Raw genomic sequence first — 23480 nt, 5'->3', positions numbered from 1 at the left:
GCCCGCTGCCGTCTCTGAGCAGCAGCGACCTCCAGTGCCCGCTGCCGTCGCGGAGCAGCAGAGACCTCCAGTACCTGCCACTGCGGCACCAGCATCCTACTCTCCAGAGCCCTTCCGCCCGCCCGGCCGTCCGCCGGAGCACCCGTGTCCGGAGCCCTTCCGCCCGCCCGGCCGTCCGCCGGAGCACCAGTGTCCGGAGCCCTTCCGCCCGCCCGGCCGTCCGCCGGAGCACCAGTGTCCGGAGCCCTTCCGCCCGCCCGGCCGTCCGCCGGAGCACCCGTGGCCGGAGCCCTTCTGCCCTCCCGGCCGTCCGCCGGAGCACCCGTGTCCGGAGCCCTTCTACCCTCCCGGCCGTCCGCCGGAGCACCGGGGGCCGACGCTCTTCGGCGGCCCCGTGGCGGGTCAGATCCTGTCACCCCTCCTCCGGACCCCCGCCGCCCACCCTAGTCGGCCTTATAGCTGTGGGGACATCCCTCCTCCGGACCCCCTCCGCCCGCCCTGTGTTGGGTCTTGTGTTACGTCTGGAATCCGTGCCTTAAGGGGGGGGTACTGTCAGGATCCAGGATTCCCCTGTCTGTTATTGTGTGCCATGTGCTCTGTGTTTGTCCTCTGCCTCCAGACACCTCCCATGGCCGCACCCTTAATCATGCACGGCTGAGGACACTCAAGCTGATCACCTCCTGCAGCCTGACACACCAGACTCAGGGCCCCTTAATGAGTATCCTGCCACTATATAAGCTCTGGCCCTGCAGTCTGGGAGTGTCAGGTCGTACCGTCTTCAACCCGCTGAAACCCTGTGGATTACACTCCACGGCTCTGCCCTCCTTGTGTTTGTGGATGCGCTCCGCCGCTCTGCTCTCGTTGTGGTCTACGGATTACACTCTGTCGACTCCAGTATCGAGCCACGGGACTTCACGCCGCCAACTCACCAGCCCTCCAGTGTCGAGCCACGGGACTCACACCATCGATCTGTCAACTCTCCAGTGTCGAGCCACGGGACATCACACTGTCGATCTGCCACTCGGGTGTCGGACCACGGGCTCCACACCTGCACCCACCTGTCTATAAATAAAACCTGTTTAACATTCACTTCTGTCTCCTGTGGTCTTGCGTTTGGGTCCTATCTGTGAACTCCCGTGACAAGTATATCGTCCTTTTTTTATTATTTTAGATTCAGTTTGACTATAATTGAGCAGAACCAGCTCAACTAAACTTGTAAAAAGTGATGGCCTGCCATCACTGCAAAGTTCAATATCACGAGTGGGAGAGATATGATGCGTGTCTTCTCCGGCTAAGGACAGAGTGAGTGCTGCTTGATGAATCTCTCTCTACCTCCTTAGAATGGGATTTCAGAGTGAACCCTTTTCTCTCTCATTTGACAGTGCCTGTAATTGGACATGTCAGTGGCAATTTAACATGATCCATTTATTTACCAATCCATCCTCGGGAGTCATCAATCACCTCACTGATCCCTCAGACGCGCCGCCTCGTCTCCACAGCTCACAGTTTGAGTGTTTGTGTGTGTTTGTGAGATAGACGGCGGCGCGGCTGGCCGAGCGCTAGTGTGGGTTTGTCTGTCTTTGACCCCCGCCGGCGGGCAGGGTGTGCTATTTGAGCTCGCGCCGATCACGGTTATTGGCTGACATTTGCGACGGTGCCGAGGCGAGTCTTGAATAAACACGGGGAAGGCTCCCTGCCCGCCGCTGACCTTTGCATGAGCGGGGAGGGTCAGGAGGCCTAATGCTGTGTTATTAAGGAGCTATTATTTGAATCACCTGCAACTGAGTCTTGTGTGGCGATAGCCAATACGGTTTTCTTCTTCTCCTGTTCTAATTTCATTGTATGTGTGGCCTGTGTCATTTCTCAGGTGCGCCTGGAGTGGCCTACAGACCTCGCCATTAACCCGCTGGACAACTCCCTCTACATCCTGGACAACAACATTGTCCTACAGGTAGAGAAACAGTCCTGAACACACGCACGCACACACACACACACACACACACACAAATCCAGTGAATTAACTTCTAACCTGTCTCCTATTCAAGGGTTTTGTTTATTTTCTGAAAAGACAACGGCACGATGCATAGCCGAGGAATAAAGAGTTATATTTCACACAATTTGCAGTGCTGTCACTTAAGGTGCATTGAGAGCGAGTGAGGCTGAGAAAATAAAGGAAAATAGCACCTTTAATTAAATCATGCAATAAACACTCCGTGCAGAAGTTGTTTTTAGAGATTGTGCCTCTGGTTTTGCGTATCACATTAAAACTTCCATAACTGAAAACGTAATGAAGTGTGTATCTTGTGAAAACTTAGTGAGTCGTGAGATGACGCAGGCTGAGATCATGTGATTTTGAATGCAGTGGATCAGCAAAAGACATCATGTAGCTGATTCCACTTACCATAACGAATTACTGGACTCTTTTACGGAGCTTATATTTGATTATTTTTTGTTTTTTTATCAGGTATCAGAAAATCTTCAGGTGCGCATCGTGGCGGGCCGCCCCATCCACTGCCAGGTCCCAGGTATCGACCACCACCTGGTGAGATGGGCGGCAGTGCGCACCACCCTGGAGGCCGCCAAGGCCATCGCCCTGTCCCACCTGGGCACGCTGTTCATCGCCGAGACTGACGAGAGGCGCATCAACCGCATCCAGCAGGTCATTCTGTCGCTAAAAAAACACCATGCGTAAAAACACCATGCGTAAAAACACCATGCGTAAAAACACCATGCGTAAAAACACCATGCGTAAAAACACCATGCGTAAAAACACCATGCGTAGTTACTTTCAGCTTATTTTTAGCTGGAGATGCTCCGATTGGGCTTTTGAAGGGCAGCTACCAATGATGGATGTAATGTCAGTGACTGATACCATCCATCAGGTTCCGATTTTCACAAATGGTTAGAAAACACTTTCGCATGAGGAACTTTCAAAGACACTACTGTCCTCATGTTGAAGTGTTATTACCCATCGTTTGAAATCAAGTTTCAGTAGATGTACTTATCCAGAGTGTTGATATTTTGTTACACCATTTGTTACTAAACACTCCCTACTAAATTCTGCACAGGTGTCCAACAAAAAAATATTTTTTTCTCCATTAGCTCCATTAACAAGCAGCGTGCAATCGCAGCCCCATTTGAGCACCGGCAACACAAAGAAATGGCCTGCTGGACTCAATCAATAGTCCCCTCGTGGTCAGCAGCACCACGCTGAGTCCATGTGGAGGCAGACAGGAACATAAAGAACCTCAGATGCCTTTTTGATGGAGTCTGGCCAGCCATGTTAGATCGGGCAGTCAAGTCTTTTTGATGTCTTTTTTTTTTTTTTTTTGCTGTATTTGTTACTCTTATTTTATGCAGCGTATATCCGGGCCCATATTCACCACGCGGCTCAGGATCATTCTCACAGAAAGTCAAACTAGAACTAAATAAAATAATGAAATCTCAAAATAGGACTTGAGGGTTATTTATGAAGGTTCCTACACGCACTCTCAGCAGCAAGTAGAAGTTCTCGTTTAGAGAGTGATTGAAGCCGTTTTATGACGATGAGCCGTGAAACAAAACTAATGATGATGGGTTGCGTTTTTTTCTCAGCGGTTCTGAAGGGCAATCAACACCTTCAAGAACCTGACAGGCTGATGCAGATACAGTTTGATGCAGGGGAAACTAAATGAGATACAGAAGTCTGTGTCACTTGTAAGACAAACTAGCTGCGTACAGGTACAGGCTGACGGTATGTTTTCGGCTGATGGAAAAATGACATGCAAATTAACCGCTACATTTCATCTTAAATGACTGACAAAAGCTGCATCTTTTACCGTTCAGTCAGCAAGTCTTGCTTTTTTTGTTCAGTGCATTAAGCCCTATTGACTGTGAACGTGCCTTGGCTTCAACAAGTATTAAGGCAATGCTTTGGCACTGCTGTTGGTCTGCTCTGATGGTCCAATCACGTTGATTCTGCCACACACACACACAAAACATTTGGCCATAATATCAAGGACCCGACATCCGTAACCAATATGTGTTTCATTTGATTTTGTTGTTGAATATGCATAATATTGGAGCTTTGAGGTGCGTTCAAATCACAATCATTCCATCCCAAATTAGCTCAGTGGAGGCTGCGCTAGCTTGTTTTCAATTAAGTGAAAATTGTAAGAACTTGACTTCTGTGAAGCGGCCATATTTTTCAAGTTAAAGCATTTTTTTATCCGTTACGAGTCACAAGACTTTTAAATTCACGTCCGTGTCTCCGAAAAAGCTGGTCATTATTTTTTATATCAAAAGCAATTATTTTTATATTTCGCCACCTCTGGAAGGTCCTCCTGCTGGAAGGTCCTGGAAGGTCCACCTCTGGAAGGTCCTTCTTTGAACTGACGGTTTGAACTGGGGTCCCAGCAGACCCCAGAGGTATTTTTGTCATATCTGACAGGGGGTTTATTCTATCGTTCCACATGTTCACGACTTAGTCAATGAACAGACAGAACACATCAGAAAATCCGAGTCTGCTGCATCTCTGTTTTGCCTATTTTTGTCTTGCGACTCACGTTACCGCAGCTCCCAAGCGGGTAAAGAACTTCTGGTGACGTAAAAACTCTCTCTTGAGCCCGTGTTTGTTTTGTCCTTTCTGGGCTATTGGAGAGACATGGCGGTCCAATATGGCCGACACCATGAAAGAGTCCCGGCTCCCTCTGTAGAGATAAAGGGCTCGTTCTAAGATAACGAAAACAGTTCTTAGTTTCAGGTGATTACACACCAATGAAAAAATGTTCCATTCCATTTGTTCTAATAGATCCCAGACATGCTACACACCGGACCTTTTAAACATGCTGCTCGGATGAGGGTTAAATACACAGGACATTACGTGTTAATTACTGAGCTTTAGAGGTCTCTGTCCGCAAAAAAAGCGAATAAGCCAAATAATTGTGCATGTTCTCCTTGGACCAGTTAAAAAAACATTACCCCTCCTCCAAGATGCATCAAAATCAAACTGTTGGTGTAGCAGTTTTCACCCTCATTTATAGCGGTCTCCATCAGGACAACCAGTTTAATTTGTTTGGAGAGATGGATTTCAAGTTGTAAAACATTCGTCAATCTGTCAACAAAGCCCCATTTACCCCCTGAAGATTCATAATTCTTTTGGTTTTACAAAAAAAAGGAAAAATCACCTCAGATATCATCGTCGGTTGTTTGGTTGACGCACCAGCAGATAAATGCATCCAAATTCACCGTCATTTTCATATCATTAATCTGTATTCCCCAGCTTTTTTTTTTTTTTTTCATGTAATGCCATCATTATCTTGTTTGTCGGAGAGATTAGACAGAAACAAAAATGATTGAACGTTGTGTTCTTTTGAACAATAATCTCCCGTAGCATTTTGTAGCCGTGTGTGACGTTTTTGAACACTTCACAGGTGTCAACCAATGGGGAGATATCGGTTATCTCTGGAGCCCCCACGGACTGTGACTGCAAGATAGACCCCAACTGTGACTGCTTCTCCGGTGGGTCATCAGACGCACACACACACACACACACTATGCGACTGCAGGATTCAAAAATGTGAAAGTATTAGATTATGTCTAATAGGATTACAGCACTAAAAACAACATGTAACTGCACTTAAACATCTTATCAGATGATATCATACTTGGCCTGCTTCAGATGTATAAGGAGGGAAACGAAACCAGAACACTTTGAAAGCTTTGACATAACTTAAATGAATTGAAAGAGTCAGTGTGTCTTGATATTGAGTGATTAAATCTCGCTGCCTGTGTGTCCCTGCCGGCCAATGATTTTATCAGCAGAGCTTGAGAGCAACTTTTTCCTCTCTCGTCTGTCTCCTCCACAGTTTTCTTCTCTACTTGAATGTGTCTAAATTATTTATTCCAGATGGTAACTTAATATCTGTTTTGACTTTGATAATGATGTTTTGTGTAAATGACGACAATATACGGGAAAGAAATGACGATCTACAATGCCACAATGGAAAAAGTGAGCGAAGGTAATTTGAATTTGTGAATGTATGCGTGTTGGGTATACAGAGTGTGTGTGTGTGTGTGTGTGTGTGTGTGTGTAGGGGGTCTGGTGTGTATTTGTGTTCATGAGGAGACTCCTCCTTCGCAAAAAAAACCTCCAGCTAAATATCAGCAGGAACCAGCCTGAGAGAAACCTTTCAAATTCATTCAAATTGCAGCCGCTGAAAGAAAAAGCTCCCGTCTAGCTGCTGACGGTTTGAACTGGTTGGTGTATCATGGAGGGGCACCTGAACTGTAATAAATGAAAAAAGGAAAGGGCCAAACAAATAAGCCGGTGTTCTTTTGACAGTTCGGCCATGCTTCCATTGTAAGTGTCAGAGGATGTGATTTTATCATTTAATTCTACTTGTAAAAAAATCTGCCTCTTTTCTATTCAAAATGGAGGGAAGTGCCTCTCCCATGCCACAAGTCAATGGGTTGTAACCATCCCTATTCCGTGGGTTGTACTTTGCATATTTTCAATCATGTCTTGCTGTTAACAGATGATTACTCTCTTCAGAGGCTTTCCGTTTCCATCCCTTCACCGCAGACAGTCACACAGTGTCTTTGAACATCCGCACACGTCTGAGCACACACCCGCACAATACAAGAAGATATGAACGCACAAACACACACACACAAACACATGCACATGTGCATGCTGTCAAGAGATAAAATGTCACCCTGCTGCCTGCAGAGGCCTACTGCTGACACCATCTAAAGGGGCCTCACCCGGGCTGTAATCCTGCTGTGCTACCAAAGACATCTGAATGGGTTCAGTTGCCCACTACCACCGTCTGATAGGCTGAGGTCACTATCAAGGCGGTCGTATCGACTCCATTGGGAACCTGCAGCATCATAACAAATCCAAGTCCTGAGTTCAACTGATAAACGCTTAACCATGGGATCTTCATATTTTGCAACGGTGGTTTGTCGTCTCTTGGTCTCTGAAGAATGATTTGAATTGCTCAGTGTGTTCGTGTCTATGGGGGCCTGCGCTCATGCTATTCTGTCGATAAGGAGTTTGTCCTCACCCAAACAGCGTCTCTTTGTTTCTCTTATCAGGAGACGGAGGCTACGCCCGTGACGCTCGTCTCAAAGCCCCCTCCTCGCTGGCCGTGGCCCCCAACGGCACCCTGTATATTGCTGATCTGGGCAACATCCGGATCAGAGCGGTCAGCCCCAACCAGCCTCAGCCCAGCCCAGTTGGACTGGTGGAGATCAGTTCCCCACTGGACCAGGAGCTTTATCTCTTCAGCCAGGTACACACAATGCCTGAGCTATCAATAGTCTATAGATTCTGGGTATTTTACATATCAATGTCTGGATACTTGAGTAAGATTTCTCAGTTACGGTCAGCATGAGGATAAAACCTTTGTATGAACACCATCTCAGGGAGACATTACTCCCCTATATCTTTATATATCGGTAGTTGTTTGCTATATTAATGCTCTGAATATTGAATGGAGAATGAGCTCGGTTAGCTTATCGTTCTGAACTCACTCTGACACACATATTTTGCCATGAATACATATATAAATTAGAAGGGCACTTGGAGAGTGCAGACCTCCATCAAGTCCATGCCCTGTCTTTCAATGTTAATGACAGTGATAAATATATCGTGTACCTTGGCTGTGATTCCGATCCGCTCTTAAATGTAATGTATTCTTCCTTGGCCCATGCTTCACCCCTCCACCAAGTTTCATGAAAATCTTGCAGTAGTGTTTTTTTCCATGATCCTGCTGACAAACACAAACAAACCGAACCGAAGACATAACCTCCTTGGCTGAGGCAATAAAAGTTTACAAAGTTGAGCAGTTAAGTTTGATATGATGTTTACCCCTATGAAAGGTATTTTTGGACGCCTTGTGATGCTGTTCATACAGAGTGCTAAAACTCAAAGTTGTGATGTCATCAAGTATGACGTCTGGAACTGCTCCACGGACGATGAAATGGGTAAGATGTGTTATAGGTTACCCTGAGAGCACCCAGGGGTACGTTCTCCCGTTCAGAACTGAGACTGCAATAGAGTAAAGATCATTCATCTCCCATTCACTGTCTATGCAGCAGCTCCAGACTTTATACCTGATGACATCACAAGTTTGAGACGTACTTCTCTGGTTTCTGGCTTTTAGAGAGAATAGCTCATGTTCACAAATAGTTATGTCCACTTAGTGCATGACCAGTATGAAACTACAGTAGCTAGCAGTTTCTAAGAACTGAGAAGATAGCAATCAATCGTATTCATGGATTTATGAATAACTGTCTCATCTCGTCGTTCCCACGACAGAACGGCTCCCACATGCACACCAAACACCTGATCACCGGCCACTACCTGTACAACTTCTCCTACGTCTCGGACGGCCAGCTGTCCAGACTGACGTGTCGCGACGGCCACGGGCTGCAGGTGAGGAGGGACGCTCGCGGAGTGCCTCTCTGGCTGGCCCTACCTGGTGGACAGGTGTACTGGCTGTCTCTTAGCAACAGCGGAACGCTGAGGAAGGTGTCAGCCCAAGGCCATGACATCGCCCACATCACTTACCATGGCAACACAGGTCTCCTTGCAACCAAGAGTGATGAGAACAGTTGGACCACTGTTTATGAGTAAGTTATCTTCCCCTCTCTCTGTCTATTCTTCTCTTTTTTTACTTCTCTCGTTCACGTTTTCTTTTGTTCATGGTTGCTTGCTTGACTCTCAGTGTGTGTGTGTGTGTGTGTGTGGACTTGGGATTGCATGCATGTGGATGTGTTTTAATGTGAGTCAGAGCTTATGTCTGCTGTGTGAAATGTGAGTGCCATCTGGTGGTTGGCCATCACTGTGCTAAGTCGAGGGAGACTTTCCTTCCAGTTTAAACTTTGCTTCAGTGGCTGATGATCTGAAGGACGTCTGTGCCACCCTTTGATCACACGCATGTTTGGTAACTCGCATATAGTACACACCAAAACACATCCGTCTGAATTACTCACTGCCGACCGAGCCTCTGTCTCAAATTCCACAGCTGGATAATTACGCATATAAATCACAGCTGACAGTTACCGGTACTCTGTGCCGATGCGTGTGAATGACGGGAGAAGCGGAGTGATAGTGAGTATATGTGTGTGCTTATTGGCTTGTGTGTGCGCACGGCCATGTTGATCCGTCCAAGTGCGACAGATATCTGTGTGTGTGTGTTTGTGCTTGTACTTCATCGTCTTTGTGTTTACTCTCCGAGGTACAACAGCGAGGGCCGCGTGACCAACATCACCCTCCCCACGGGTGAGGTCAACGGTTTCCACGGCAATCTTGAACGTTGGTCTCGGGTGGAGGTCGAGGCGTCCACCCGAGAGAACTTTGTCACCAGCACCAACCTGTCTGCCAGTGACACCATCTACACGTTCAGACAAGGTGAAGTGTTTGTTTCACTCCTCAGATGTCAGTAGGAACATCATCTGTAGGAAAACAGAGAAATATGGAGGCACAGGTGTGAATGTCAACATGTATTCAAGCAGAAGAAGATGATAGCCTCACCACAATGCATCTACCCCCATCGAGCTTACCACAAACATGCTGAAAGGCCGTTTATGACTCATCTGGGCGGGGGGACTAGACCATAGACATCAGACACAGATGTGTGAGGAAGGCGGACTGTAAGGGCACAGTAATGTTTAAAAATGTATGACTGTCAAACTGCAGTAATGTAGCTGTTATCCTGGTCAGGTCAGACACGCCGTTTTTTTTATTCTCCTTCTTCATCGGCTGCACTGGATGTGTGCGCGGGAGAGTTGCAGCATAAATAATTCACATCCGATATGACTTCGCCACACAACCACACTAATAGGAAGTAAAAATAATATATACATATATCATTTTTTTTCTTATTTACAAAAAAATAAGCTGATCCGACTGACTCGTGAAACGCATTAATGGCCACCGGAAGAAAATGAAAAAAACGTAAGAGAGGGCAGAGATGAGATGGGGAGAAAATGAGAGTGGAGTGGAGAAGCAGGCTCATGGGAGCAGTTTCCTCTCATGTCATCCCTTTAATTGCTTTCCAGCAGTTGTCACAATGACAGAACTGCAGGGAGAGAAAAGCTGCTCCAACACACACAGAATGCACTTGCACACACGCAGACATGTGTGCAAGTGCTACAGTATGACAGAGCTGCCAGGGAAGAGTTGAAATGACCCCTTATTTTAGAGAGTGCCCCCCCCCCCCTCGTCCCTGTACTTCCACCAACCACAAACTCACTGTGTCTCTTCCTGCCTCTGAGGCAACAATAACTATATGTACAGAAAGGGGTTTATAGTGGTGGAGGGAATATAAGTTACTATCCAGTTTATTGGCTGCATTAAATTTGATGGTTAAAATATAGTTTTACGGTGATTTTTGCTGTTTTTAGTTTTTATTTCATTAATTGTGTTTTGGAAACGGCAGAGGCATTAAAAAAAAGTGCTATTGGCACATGTCAATTCTTTGTGAAATCTCACTCAGAGCACTGTGGAAATGAAAGAACAATTTCTGAGAAACCTTTGCAACGTGTGAAAAAACTGTCAGGGCCAATCACCCCATCTTACTTTGTCTCTCTCTCTCTCTTCCTCTTGTTATTGCTCTCTCTCTCTCTCTCACTCTCCGTCTTTCTTGCTCATGGTCTCCTTTTGAATAGATTACATTTTTCTGAAGCTACAATAGCAGATACAGTGCGGCGCTAATGTTGTTGAGAAAACGTTTGCCATTGATTCAAAACAAAACACCCATCCAAAGAGCCAGCCTTGTATTTATTGCATTCATGTAGTCATTCATGTCGTTTTCCGCTTGTTTTTCAGAGACAATGACTGATGTTGTTTTCACACTTTTTTCATCTGTTGCTGCATCCTTGTGTGCATATGTGGTTTTGTGCGCCTTTGTGTTTATGTTTTGTGTGTGTGTGTGTGTGTGTGTGTGTGTATCTCTGTGCGTGTGTGACCCACCCATACGATCGAACGCCCAGACCACGCTCAGAGTTTATACAGAGTTAGCGCCGACGGGTCCTTCCTTGTGTCGCTGGCGAGCGGGATGGAGCTGTCACTCATCACGGAGCCCCTCCTCCCCGGAGGCGCCGGGGGAGGAGTCAGTCCCACGGCCAGCCGCTGTAACATCAGCCTGCCTGGAGACCACGCCCCCAGCCTGATCGAGTGGAGGCAGAGGAAGGAGCAGAGCAAGACTAACTACAGCACTTACGAACGCAGGCTCAGGGTAAAGCACTAAATCACCTACTTATTCTTCAGCTAACTCAGATAATATAGAGACTCCAGTCCTCTCATTCCATTACTACAACAAAGACAGCATGTATTAATCCACTGTGGTAACCAGGAAACATCCAAACACCAGCGGAATGATGTGGAAACCTGTGTAAATAGGTCAAATTCCACCACACGCACTTGAAGTATGCTGCGTTAACCAAAAGTTGTGCAATCTCACCTTTTACACACTCTCATCAAAAATGACAAACACTTGTCACTTCTCAGTGCAATCTATCCAGCGAGTCTTCCATGTGTTTGAGCCAATAGAGCCGCGGTACCGCTTGTTGTTCCACAACATGTTGGATGTTGGATGTTGGATGTCAACTGTCTCGGAAGCCGTTAGCTGTACTTTCCACAAATCAACACACGCCGACTGCAAGTGCTCTTCTCTGTCTCCTTGGCACAGAAAACACACCGCACAAACAGAATATTCCATAAGGACATTTTATCTGATGTGTACTGATTCATTAGCAGTCCCCAGGCCTCCGTTCTTCACTTGTTCACAAGGCAATGTATTGTTATTATGCAGGTCCAGTTTGTTCTAAATGTCACAATTAATTTATCCAAACTAATGGAATATCTGCATGTCCCCGACATGCCACTTATGCATTTATATTTGCTTGTCTGTGGCCTTATTTATAAATTGATTGTGATTATAAAGCAGTAAAATTAAGAAAAAAAACCCTGTTATATTTTGTTGTTCCTGATGGTTTAATGATTTTCTTTCAGGCACACAACAGGAACCTGCTGTCCATAGACTTTGATCAGAGCACCAGAGTAGGGAAGATCTACGATGACCACAGGAAGTTCACCCTTCACATCCAGTATGACTCGCTGGGCCGGCCCGTGGTCTGGTCCCCCAGCAGCAAATACACAGAGGTAAACATCACCTACTCGGGTGGAGGACTGTTGTCGTCCATCCACCGCGGAGACTGGTCTGAACGGCTGGAGTATGAGAACGACAGGGTGGTGTCCAGAGCCTGGGTCAACGGCAAGATTTGGAGCTACACTTACGCAGATAAAGTAAGAGCTCATTGGCGGTGGATAGTTTCGGACCGTTTCACGCTGAGATTTGTTCGATGGCTTTTGTCTTTTGCCGTTTGCAGAACGCTAACACATCTGCTCTTCCTTTGTTCCGTGCTTCAAGGTGATTGCAGTGGAAAGTAAAACTAATACTACGCGTGTGAAAAGCACTTCTGTCGTGTGAAATGAAAGCAACAAATTGAATGTATCTTTCCTTCCTTTGAGGCGGCCTCTTGGTTCCATTCATTTTATTTGACTTTGAGAATCAATTTGCAGAGTGAAGATTATGTCTGAGTTCACTTATGCAGACTTTTTAAAATCAGTCTGCACTTATAGCTGAAGGACTAAGCAACGGCCCCATAGCTTTGAGAGCCGTAGAAGCAGCCAACGTATTCATTGTGATGAATTACATGACTCAAGCAAGTTCCAAGGCTCTGTAACTTGATTTTCACAAAGAAAAGAAACCAGGGGTTTCCTGAAAGGGTTTTTTATTACAGACAACACTGCTTTGCAAAATGGTTAGAAATTTTGCACGACACGTGTCATTTGTTATGTAACATGCAAAGAGTTCCTTTAAATGTGTGACAAAGCTGAGTGCTACCTGAAGCTATAATTCCCGTCTTTAAGATGAATTGAACTATTTAATGAAAAGATATTCAGCCTGAAATATATTTCATGTCAGCTTTTGGTCCGAGAAAAAGACGGCGCAAATGGGCTTCTATTACAGAACCGTCTTGAAATTGTTAATACCTGCATATATTATTGATGCATTAATATCATACCTCACAGTTAAATAGAGAAAAAAAAGTATTTTTACATAATATTGTTTTACCACAGTTCAGACTGTTGAAAAATCGACAGGACTGCAGTTTAGTTCAAGAATCAAGGGGAGATGCTCCAGGTGAACATTGTAACGAATGGATATCACAATGAAACAGCCCCAGTTCATTACGTACATTGAGACAAACACATTTTGTACTGGAAGTTTTCTGAGATTTAATGTTAAATATGGAAATGAGGCATGATCTAATGCTGACATTTGGTCGAATTTAGAAGAAATCAATCGACTTAAATAGACAAAGTGCAGTAAAATAAACTAGTCTGAATGAAAATAGCAACAGAGTTGTCTGTCTTTAAAAAGCCTTCAATGATTAACTGATTAACGAATGGCCCCCAAGCTGAAATCAAGGTTGTCTCTGAAGTTTCCACCCAATGGCATTGAAATAAAAAATAAATGTACCAGACAGAGAAAGAAACACTCCACTATTATAACTCAGCCTTGCGTCCGTCTGTGTTCTCGCAGTCCATTATGCTGCTCCTGCACAGCCAGCGGCGCTACGTCTTCGAGTACGACCAAACGGACCGCCTGCTCGCCGTGACGATGCCCAGCATGGTGAAACACGCCCTGCAGTCGCTCCTCTCCATTGGCTACTACAGGAACATATACACTCCTCCGGACAGCCAGTCCTCCTTCATGCAGGACTACACGCTGGACGGGCGGCTGCTGAGGACCCAGTACCTGGGAACAGGACGCAGTGTCATCTACAGGTATGACACAGGTCACAGAAATATTACCGGCTGTTGGTTTTGACGGTTCAGTTGAGGAGGCGGTGCGGTGTGGAAGGGGAGGGGGGGCATTGGCGACTCCGCCGGTTTGATTTTGATGAAACTTTGAGGCATTATGCATCTTGGCACTATCGTCAGCCAGCCATACGATAACATAACACTGATTGGCTTGATGAAGGTAGTATAATTAAAGGCTAATTTCAGAAATGTAAACGCCCTATTACGCAGCCCTAAGTCTGGCCGACACAACGCGTGCCACACACCCAGCTGTCCTTGCAAATGGCTCTTGATTGGACTAATGGGGGGGGACTGATTAAAGGTCACATTTTTTATCATCATACGATGTCAGACACCACCGATCTGATGTTGATGAAAGTTGGGGGACTGATTCGGGCAGTGTTTTGGCATTTAACATTTTTAGTACTCGTTGGCTCGATGGGGACACTATAACAAACGGCCCTATTTTGGAGATTTGAAAGGCCATAACTGCCACTGCAGCCGGTTTGATTTCCATGAAATGTTGAAGGATGATGCAACTTCTCCCTCAGTGGCTCTAGGGGTCTTTGTATTATTCAAGAGGCGTATGGCATGTTTACTTATATTCAAATATTGTACCGTACTTTTTTTTAAACAAGAAATACAGTTTTATTCTACATGTGAATTGTCATCTATTCTATGAATTCCTCGCTTCATTTTCCAGTTTTTCTTTCTCTTTGTTTTTTTTGTTTTTTTTCAAGGTACACTCCAGCAGCACGGCTCTTCGAGGTGGTTTATGACTCCACCCTGGTGACCTTCACTTACGACGAGGCCTCTGGCACTGTCAAGACCATTCATCTCACCCATAATGGCTTCATAAGCTCCATACGCTACAGACAGACAGGTACGCATACACGTGCACTCCGGCCAGGACTGCCACCGATTTCCACTATTTACAATGTGCAATGAGTCATCTTTAAATGGATCATTTAAAGCGATCTGTCCGAGCATAAAAACGTCTCGTGAGCGCAACTCACAGCATCTGCCCTGTGACGAGACTGCACGATCACGCATCTTGAGTCAGATTTGTTTGTAAAACTCCGTAGTCTGGCTTTGAGTCAGCCGTGCTGCTATTTCATCTGAGGCTGACACAGCCACAGTTTGAAGTGTGAATAGGGCAGAGCATGTTCTGAGTGGAAGAGACTGTGGTCTACCGCAGCTTTCAAAACGAGACCACCCACTGGGCTCTGAGCTGCGCTGTCACCCCCCCCCCCCCCCCCCCCCCCCCACCTCCGCAAACCGGGCTGCCTGATCAAAGTTAGTGTGTGAATTTAAGCTAACATGGGGTGGGATAACTATGCTGCCAGCCTGCATCTTTTCACATTCCGCTCGTACAAGTCTGCGTGGGACAGGAAATCATGAAATCCTACCCGAGGCCGTCAATTATAACGTGACAATTGTTTCACTTCAGATTCGGAAGAATTAGTTAGACAGACATTGAGCTTCATAAATTGAAGTACTACCCGGTAATGGCGTTACCATCAATTGGCCCCTTTAGCTGTGGCAGCAGCGATGTTCGGACGCCTTCATTGTTGATACGGTTCAACGATTCCCTCAAGTTACGGAGTCTTTCCAGGGGTCGTTGAGAGCGCTCTCATCTCTGCTGCTGGTTCACTTCACACAGCTTCGTGATTGGCTCGCCATGATCAGGTGTCACTAATCTGCGCGGCACAGCCGTGTGTGTGTGTGTGTGTGTGTGTGTTTATCGCTTTGCCCTCACTGTGAATAGACTCTCACCTTCCTTTAACTGATCTCATTCCAGCAGAACAAACGGAGCCTTGGCGAGAGGAGAGATAGTGGTAATTGTCCCGTGAGAGGAGACAAGGAAAAGTAGGGACCAATAGAAGTAGAGACAGAGATATAGAGAGGTAGGCGAGGAAGAAAAGGAGAAGGAAAAGATGACAGCTTGGGGAAGTGACAGCTAGAGAAGCGAGACGAACAGACTGCGAGTTCCCTAGGGCTGCAGTAAAACCTCCACCTCACTCTCTTCTGCCGTTCCCCCATTAGCGCAGGTTTAGAATCAACATTCCACAGAAAATAAAAATGGAGGATGTAATACTGTTCCAGCTCTCTGCAGTCTCCAAAGCTAGACACTTAGTCATTTTAACTGCAATCAGAGTCATCTCAAATAGCACCACAATGCTGTTTCATTAGCAGGCCTCTTTCCAAATGGAGGATGAGCTGTAGAAGCCAGCAGCAGCAGAGGTGATGAATGGTGTTGTTAAAGTTGATGTTCTGATATTAAGGAGCACATTGGTCCATCATGGCTATTGTCTTTAGATTTCATTATCTCTCCATATTAAAGGTCACCACTGGAAATGCCATAGAGGTGTGGGGATAGTTAGGTTGGAATGGATTGCACTGCGTGTGTCTGTGTTAATGATGTTGAATTAGTCCTTGATTTGAATTAATTCGGAAGGCTTTGTTACGGGTAGCGTGGTGGCCAACTGTGAGGGCCGTGTGTGTGTGTGTACAGTAGACGCACATGCTGATGTGTGTCATTGCCTAATGTGTGAATTTCTCACACGGAATCGCTCTGGCTCCTCTGCGTAGGTCCCCTGACGAGTCGGCAAATCTTCCGCTTTAGCGAAGAAGGCTTTGTCAACGCCAGGTTTGACTACAGCTACAACAACTTCAGAGTGACCAGCATGCAGGCAGTCATCAATGAGACCCCTCTTCCCATTGATCTGTACCGATATGTGGACGTGTCGGGACGTGTCGAGCAGTTTGGCAAGTTCAGCGTCATCTTTTATGACCTCAACCAGGTGGGCAGAATACTCTCAACTAAAACAGCACACACGTTAATTAGGACGTCTGTAGTAGTCCAGCTTCAAATTGTGACTTTGATGTTGTGACATTAACAAAGATTGAATGCAATACGAAGCGATCAAGCATCTGTCGGCTCCTTGTTTTGGTTTTATTGCCCATAACCTCACTGTTTTGGTTCATTATGGGCTCTCGTCAATCGCGAATCCAACCCATCTCCTCTACGCTTGCCTAGGTGATCACCACCCATCTGATGAAGCACACGAAGGTGTTCAACTCCTACGGCCAGGTGGTCGAGGTCCAGTATGAGATCCTTAAATCCATCGCCTACTGGATGACCATCCAGTATGACTCGGCGGGGCGCACGACCACCTGTGATATCAGGGTGGGCGTGGACAACAACGTGACACGCTACACTTACGAGTACGATGCAGACAGCCAGCTGCAAAGTGCCTCTGTTAATGAGCGGCCCCAGTGGCGCTACAGCTACGACCTCAACGGGAACATCAACCTGCTCAGCCACGGGACCAGTGCTCGGTAAGTAGTCAGTACCGATAGCGATGCATTTTACAGCAAAGAATGTGTTGTTACAATGTGTATTGCACGTGTTATTATCCTATTTTTAAGCCTTGCTTGCAACTTGGCTTTCGAGTTGGCAATGTCAGTTGGTCAACTTTTGTCCAGGCTGAATTATCTCAACAACTCTTTGCTGGATTGCCGTGACATATTTTACAGACATTCACGTTCCCCAGGCTGTAATGACTGCAATGATCAAACGACATTCCAATCAACCTCAGCTCAATTTGGTGTTTAGTGCTAATTAGCAGATATTAGCATGCTAACAGGCTAAACTAAGATTTTGAACTTGGTTAACATCATACCTGCTAAAAATTCCGCGTGTTAGCATTGTCACTGCGAGCATGTTAGCATGTCGACATTTGCATCTTGCTTGAAGTACCGCTATAGTGCAGCCCAACAGAGATGCTAGCATGGCTGTAGACTCTTGTTGTTTTCTAAGTTCTCAGCAGTATTAATGTATCAACTTGTTTGGTTTCATTCCAGGCTGACGCCGCTGCGTTACGACCAGAGAGACCGCATCACACACCTCGGCGAGTTACAGTACAGCGTGGATGAAGACGGCTTCCTCCGCCAGCGAGCCAATGACCTGTTTGACTACAACTCCAACGGCCTGCTGACCCGCGTCTTCAACCGAGCGACCGACCGCACCGTGTGGTATCGCTACGACGGGCTGGGCCGCCGCGTGGCCACCAAAAGCAGCCAGGGCGAGCAGCTGCAGTTCTTTTATGCCGATCTGTCGCACCCCACCAGGGTCAGCCATCTGTACAACCACAGCAGCAATCTGATCACGTCGCTGTACTACGACCTGCAGGGCCTCCTCATCGCCATGGAGCTGAGCAGCGGGGAGGAGTACTACGTCGCCTGCGACAGCGTGGGGACTCCGAGGGCGGTTTTCTCAAGCAAGGGGCGCCTGGTCAAAGAGATCCTCTACACCCCTTACGGAGAGGTCTACCAGGACACCAACCCTGACTTCCAGCTTGTCATCGGCTTCCACGGAGGCTTGTACGATCCTCTCTCGCGTCTTGTCCATTTGGGCAGGCGGGATTACGACACGCTAGCCGGTCGATGGACTTCGCCCAATCACGAACTGTGGGGGGAGCTGAGCAAGGAGCCGAAGCCGTTCAACGTGTACGCCTTCAAGAACAACTGCCCAGTTGGCAAAGTGGAGGAGGTGACGGAGTTTACTACAGGTGAGCCTCACACATGCACCCGCTCACACAAGCTGCCACGTTTCAGATCTCACACACATACAGGCAGGTAGTTCTCTCATCAGAAACTACTCCCCCCCACACAAACACACACACGGGAAACATCTGCCATTAAGAGTGAGTGAACGGGGCACACAGCTAACCACAGGTGAGCTGCATGGCGGAAAGAAATGATGTGACAGAAAGGACAGCCATGCCTCTGATCAACTTGTTTTTTGAACACAGGCTGTTATGTTTTGTTCCTTCTGTCTGTCAAGAACATACTGTTTCCCCGAGAGACCAAACAGAAAGCGAGGCGAGGGAAAGAGATGGAATAGGAGAGCAGGAGAATGAATACAGGATGTCGTGGGGGCGTATGTCCTTCTGGTTAATGGAACATTCATTTGGCCTGTCACGTTTCCCTGCCGCGGGGTTGTTTATTACAGAATGCGTTTGTCAGGGAAACACCAGCCGAACCGTCTCTGCCCAGTATGATGCTCGTGTATTGTGTGTTTCCTGTACGTGCTGTTTCTCTGGCCTTATGACTTTTTGTTTGTTTCACTGTATACACATTATGTTCTAACTTTCTCTCTTTCTCTGTGCGTCACTGTATGTATGTGTGTGTGTGTGTGTGTGTGTGTGTGTGTGTGTGTGTGTGTGTGTGTGTGTGTGTGTGTGTGTGTGTGTGTGTGTGTGTGTGTGTGTGTGTGTGTGTGTGTGTGTGTGTGTGTGTGTGTGTGTGTGTGTGTGTGTGTGTCTCCAGACATTGGTAGCTGGTTGCAGCTATTTGGTTTCCAGCTTCATAATGTCGTCCCAGGCTTCCCGAAGCCTGAAGTGGGCCGAATGGAGCAAACATATGAACTGATGAAGACCCAGACCAAGACACAAGACTGGGACTCCAGCAAGGTGAGCCTTCCACCACGACAAGCCGTAGTCACCTGCAAGGCCCTTTCTAATTATTCTAACTGTGTGTCCCTCTAACAATAGTTCATGGTTATCCCTTGGTCTATGCCAAATACATTTCAAATATGTTTTGGTAATTTGAGCCCCTTTTTTTTCTTTCTCTGCAGAACATTTGAATATGTTTGATGCCTCATTTGGCTTCTTCCTACAGCTTCTATCTGTTTCGTATCATTGTAAATTTAATATCTTTAAAGGATTAGACAGTTGGTCAATTAAATGAAAAAACTCTTGTCGGATTAATCCATTATGAAAATAGCCGTGAGTCGACATGAGTAATTTAGGTAAACTCACATGTGAAATAAATGACTGTTCAATGAATTTATAACAATCCATCCGTTGTGCATTGCATGGGACAAAATCACAGATGTGGAAAAACAATAACTTAATTCATCAAATAATTTTTGATGTTATTTTATCATCTCTTAACGAATTCACTTGGCTTTATTCATTTTGTTCATTTATTTAATTTAATACCGTATTATAATTTCATCACAGCACGGCTGCAAAGATTACTATGGAAGCCCATTTCCACCAGTAGAAGAGACAAATAAGATGAAATCTGAGCCCTGTGATGGAAAAGAAAAGGATCCTGAAAAGCATCATAATGACTTAGTATCTTACTGAGAAACATTTACAAAATATAGACTTTTGAGATACGCAGTCATCATTTTAAGATGAGTCATTATTTCATCATTGCAGGTATCGTTTGACGACGTTTTAATACTACTTGGTAGTTTAGGACAATACAGTAATGGTACCGAGTACCGATGCCCAGTCCTAGATGTCATTAAAGTAATAGTCTGACTCAGTGGGTGTACACTGCGGGTGTAAGCCTGCCATGGGCTGCATATTTCTCGCGGCATTCTTCTACGATCTGCACTGCTGTGTCTTCTGCAAGGGCACAGTCGCCGCATGCTGTGCTCGGCGCCACTACAGACGACTGCGATTGGTTCAAAGAAATACAAACAAGCCAAATCATTTTCTTCCCCCAAAAAGCAAAATGATAATGTTCGGAGGAATTTGGGGTTTGGTTAGCGCTGACACAGCGCTGTGTCCAGTAGATAGGTCTGTCTGTGTGAGACTAGGAAAGTAATAATCTTAATTATGGCTACATTCCACTCAGGTTTGCTTCTTTCACAACTGCCATTTTGACTTTTTAACAATAAGAAAAGCACAGTTGTTACAAATAACATTAATTATGGATGTGTTCCAGTGTCTATGCTGTGACAGCGTGACGGCACGCACAATACCAGGACCTTGAAACTGAAAGGCTGAAAGGAATTCAGCCGTCATTCATTCTATTATTCACAGCTGTGCTGCAAGTCAAACGTCCTCCGTGAAACAGACCCATTGTGCATGCGTCCAGCAAGCTATTGAGCCACACAAATGGAACAGAGGCATCATTCATTTAGCTTTATCTGTTATACTTCAAAATGTCTGTTGTGGAGGAATCGACCATCACGGATGACATTTGAAGTGCATTCAAACCTCTGTCATATATTGTTGTATATTGTATATGTTTTTTCCCAGGTGGTTCTGGGGATCCAGTGTGAGCTGCGCAGACAGCTGAGGAGTTTCATCTCGCTGGAGAGGCTACCTCTGGTCTCGGAGCCTGTTGGCTCAACTCGCCACAGACCGACACGGCCTCCCCCCTTCGGCTCCCGGCCCTCTCTTCTCGGCCCCAGCATCCGGTTCGCCGTCTCCCACGGCCGCGTCAGCGCCCAAGTCATCGGCGTAGCCAGCGAGGACAGCCGCCGCGTGGCGGCCATCTTGAATGGAGCCGTTCACCTGAGCGGGCTGAGCTTCACCGTGCACGGCTGCGACACCCACCACTTCCTCCAGTCCCGGCCCGTCGAGGAGGACCTCGCCCTGGGGTTGGGAGTCGGGGGCCGCGTCCTGGAGAGCGGGGTGAACGTGAGCGTGTCTCAGATGAGCGCCACGGTGAACGGCAGGACTCGAAGATTCGCCGATATCACCCTTCAGCAGGGGCTGCTGTGCCTGTGCGTGCGCTACGGCGGGAGCGAGGAGGAGGAGAGGGCGCGGGTGAGGGAGGAGGCGAGGAAGAGAGCGGTGGAGGGCGCGTGGGAGAAGGAGAGGAAGAGGGTGGATTTAGGGGACGTGGGGAGCAGGGCGTGGAGCGAGGCGGAGAAGCAGCAGCTGCTGTCCGGAGGACTGGTTCAGGGTTACGACGGCTACTACTCCCTGCCTATAGAGCAGCAGCCGGAGCTGTCCGACTGCCCCTCCAACATCCACTTTATGACACTAAGCGAGGTGGGGGGCAGGTAACAGAGACACGTGAGCAGCCCCCCGCCCCACCAAAGACTGCCTGTTTCTACTCTACTCTGATTTGTTCTACTGTTTCTATACTGTATCAACAAAAAAAAAGAAGAAGAAGAAGAAGACGACGACAAAGAAGAACAAGAAGAGAGATTGGGGGAAAAAATGATTTCCAAATGCCTTTAATTGTGACAAAATGATGGTATTTTATTATTATCGTCCAGTTCTCCAATTTCTAACAGTGGCACAAGCAGTGTGGTTTGGCTGTGGCTTTGCTTTTTGTATCCTGACCTGAGACCGACCTGAGACCGACCGACCGACCGACTTACCGTCGAACTGATGGACTTGACCGTCTGTCCTTTGCTGTTTCAACACTGTTCTTCATTTTGGATTCACTGAGCTGTAGAGACGAAGACTTTAGGATGGCCAGTGAATAATCCTCTTCATGACTCAAAATCAAGAGCTCTCCGGTTGCCATTTGAGTTCCTCCATGGTTTACCTCGGAAATACTATCGTTTACATATTGTGTGAGAGAGGCCTTGTCAACTCTGGCACTCCCCTTTAGAGAAGGAAACCTCCCCCGGTGTTCCGCCTCTAGTGTGCTCCAACAGTAGTTTGTATGAGTGTGTATACTGAAATCAAGAATGTACATAGCCAGTGCTTTCACACTGAAAAAAGTGCTCAACTGGAAATTCTGTTGTTCATAAGTAAGTGTCAGTGTTGTTAATCAATAGAAAAACAGTTACATTTTTGCAAAGAATTATACATGGCTATAGTAAATATTCTCGCTGAAAAATCTGACTTTATTGGGTTCCAATGCTGATTAAAGTTATTATGTGTGAATTACCAGATTGCTCGTGGGGATTTCATCGGTATTGTTGCTTATTTCTCTCTCTCACTCACTCTCTCTCTCTCTCTCACTCACTCTCACTCACTCTCTCTCTCTCTGGCGTGTTCTCCGTCTCTGCGCCTTCCCTCCACACACTTTTTCATGCGCTCTTTGTTCTTGTTTCTGGGAGTTTGTAACTTTCAAATCTGTGCTGTCGTTATCACCCATCATTATGGCTCAAACCGAGATATGCATGAGAAACCTGCGTCTGTCAGAAGAGGAGAAGAAGAAGAGAGCGAGAGAGAGGGGGGGGAGAGAGGGAAGAAGAAGAAAAAGCACAGAGGAAGGGAAAAAGAAATGTGACAGCTGAGGCTTAGTGAGTGGGTGGTGAGTGCAGAAGGGGCAGGACCTGGAGTTGGCTGTGCCGGTCTCTACAGCTTGTCTCCTCTCATTAGGAAATGCCAATCAGACTACATGTGAACTACTTCCAAGCCAACCCCCACCAAAAAAAAGAAAGTTTGAAAAGAAAGCAGAGAAGTTTGTTTGTTTTTCTTTTCTTTCTTTTTTTTAATCGAGCTACCACTAATCCACCTCCCCGTCCATCTGCCTATCCCCCACTCGCCACCCTCCCACAGTCACTTCGCCATCTGCCCACCATTAATTGTTTGTGTTTCTCTCCTGGGCTGCGGATGACAAAGCCTCACAATGCATATGTTGTGACTGCGAGCAGGTGATATATATACGTTCCTGACTAGCGCTTTGCTGATCGGCCGCGATGCACCTTCCCTTCTAAAACATATGCTCCGTTAGATACTGTCCAAGCTCATCTCGCCGGTGAAAAGATGGAGGGTCCGGTTGCTAGGAGACCGCTGCACTGAAGAATGGTCTGGGCTGAATGGATGCTCTCTCTCCCTCTCGCTCTCAAATTTTTTTCATGAGGAGCCAGTAATGTCAATCAGATGAATGACAGACCCCCCCCTCT

The 23480-nt window shown here is 46.6% G+C and overlaps 1 protein-coding gene across 1 annotated transcript in view; it reads left to right on the top strand.

The window, feature by feature from the left end:
- tenm1 (teneurin transmembrane protein 1) overlaps positions 1–22446 on the top strand; it is a gene marked incomplete at its 5' end in the record, with an annotated part of 163195 nt that extends 140749 nt beyond the window's left edge. Inside the window, 15 exons of the mRNA XM_079268409.1 lie at positions 1868–1951; positions 2465–2659; positions 5412–5499; positions 7078–7274; positions 8303–8616; positions 9225–9397; positions 10981–11225; positions 12002–12295; positions 13599–13843; positions 14599–14741; positions 16451–16662; positions 16899–17200; positions 17726–18432; positions 19193–19335; positions 20923–22446. Coding sequence (XP_079124535.1) covers positions 1868–1951; positions 2465–2659; positions 5412–5499; positions 7078–7274; positions 8303–8616; positions 9225–9397; positions 10981–11225; positions 12002–12295; positions 13599–13843; positions 14599–14741; positions 16451–16662; positions 16899–17200; positions 17726–18432; positions 19193–19335; positions 20923–21678 — 4098 coding nt within the window. The 3' untranslated portion in view covers positions 21679–22446. The remainder of the gene's footprint in view (positions 1–1867; positions 1952–2464; positions 2660–5411; positions 5500–7077; positions 7275–8302; positions 8617–9224; positions 9398–10980; positions 11226–12001; positions 12296–13598; positions 13844–14598; positions 14742–16450; positions 16663–16898; positions 17201–17725; positions 18433–19192; positions 19336–20922) is intronic.
- Positions 22447–23480: the final 1034 nt, after the last annotated feature.

Source organism: Melanostigma gelatinosum, assembly GCF_949748355.1.
Source record: "Melanostigma gelatinosum genome assembly, chromosome: 5".
NCBI lineage: Eukaryota > Metazoa > Chordata > Actinopteri > Perciformes > Zoarcidae > Melanostigma > Melanostigma gelatinosum.
The sequence above is the reverse complement of the archived record's forward strand: the minus strand, read 5'-3'. Positions and strand labels throughout refer to the sequence as shown.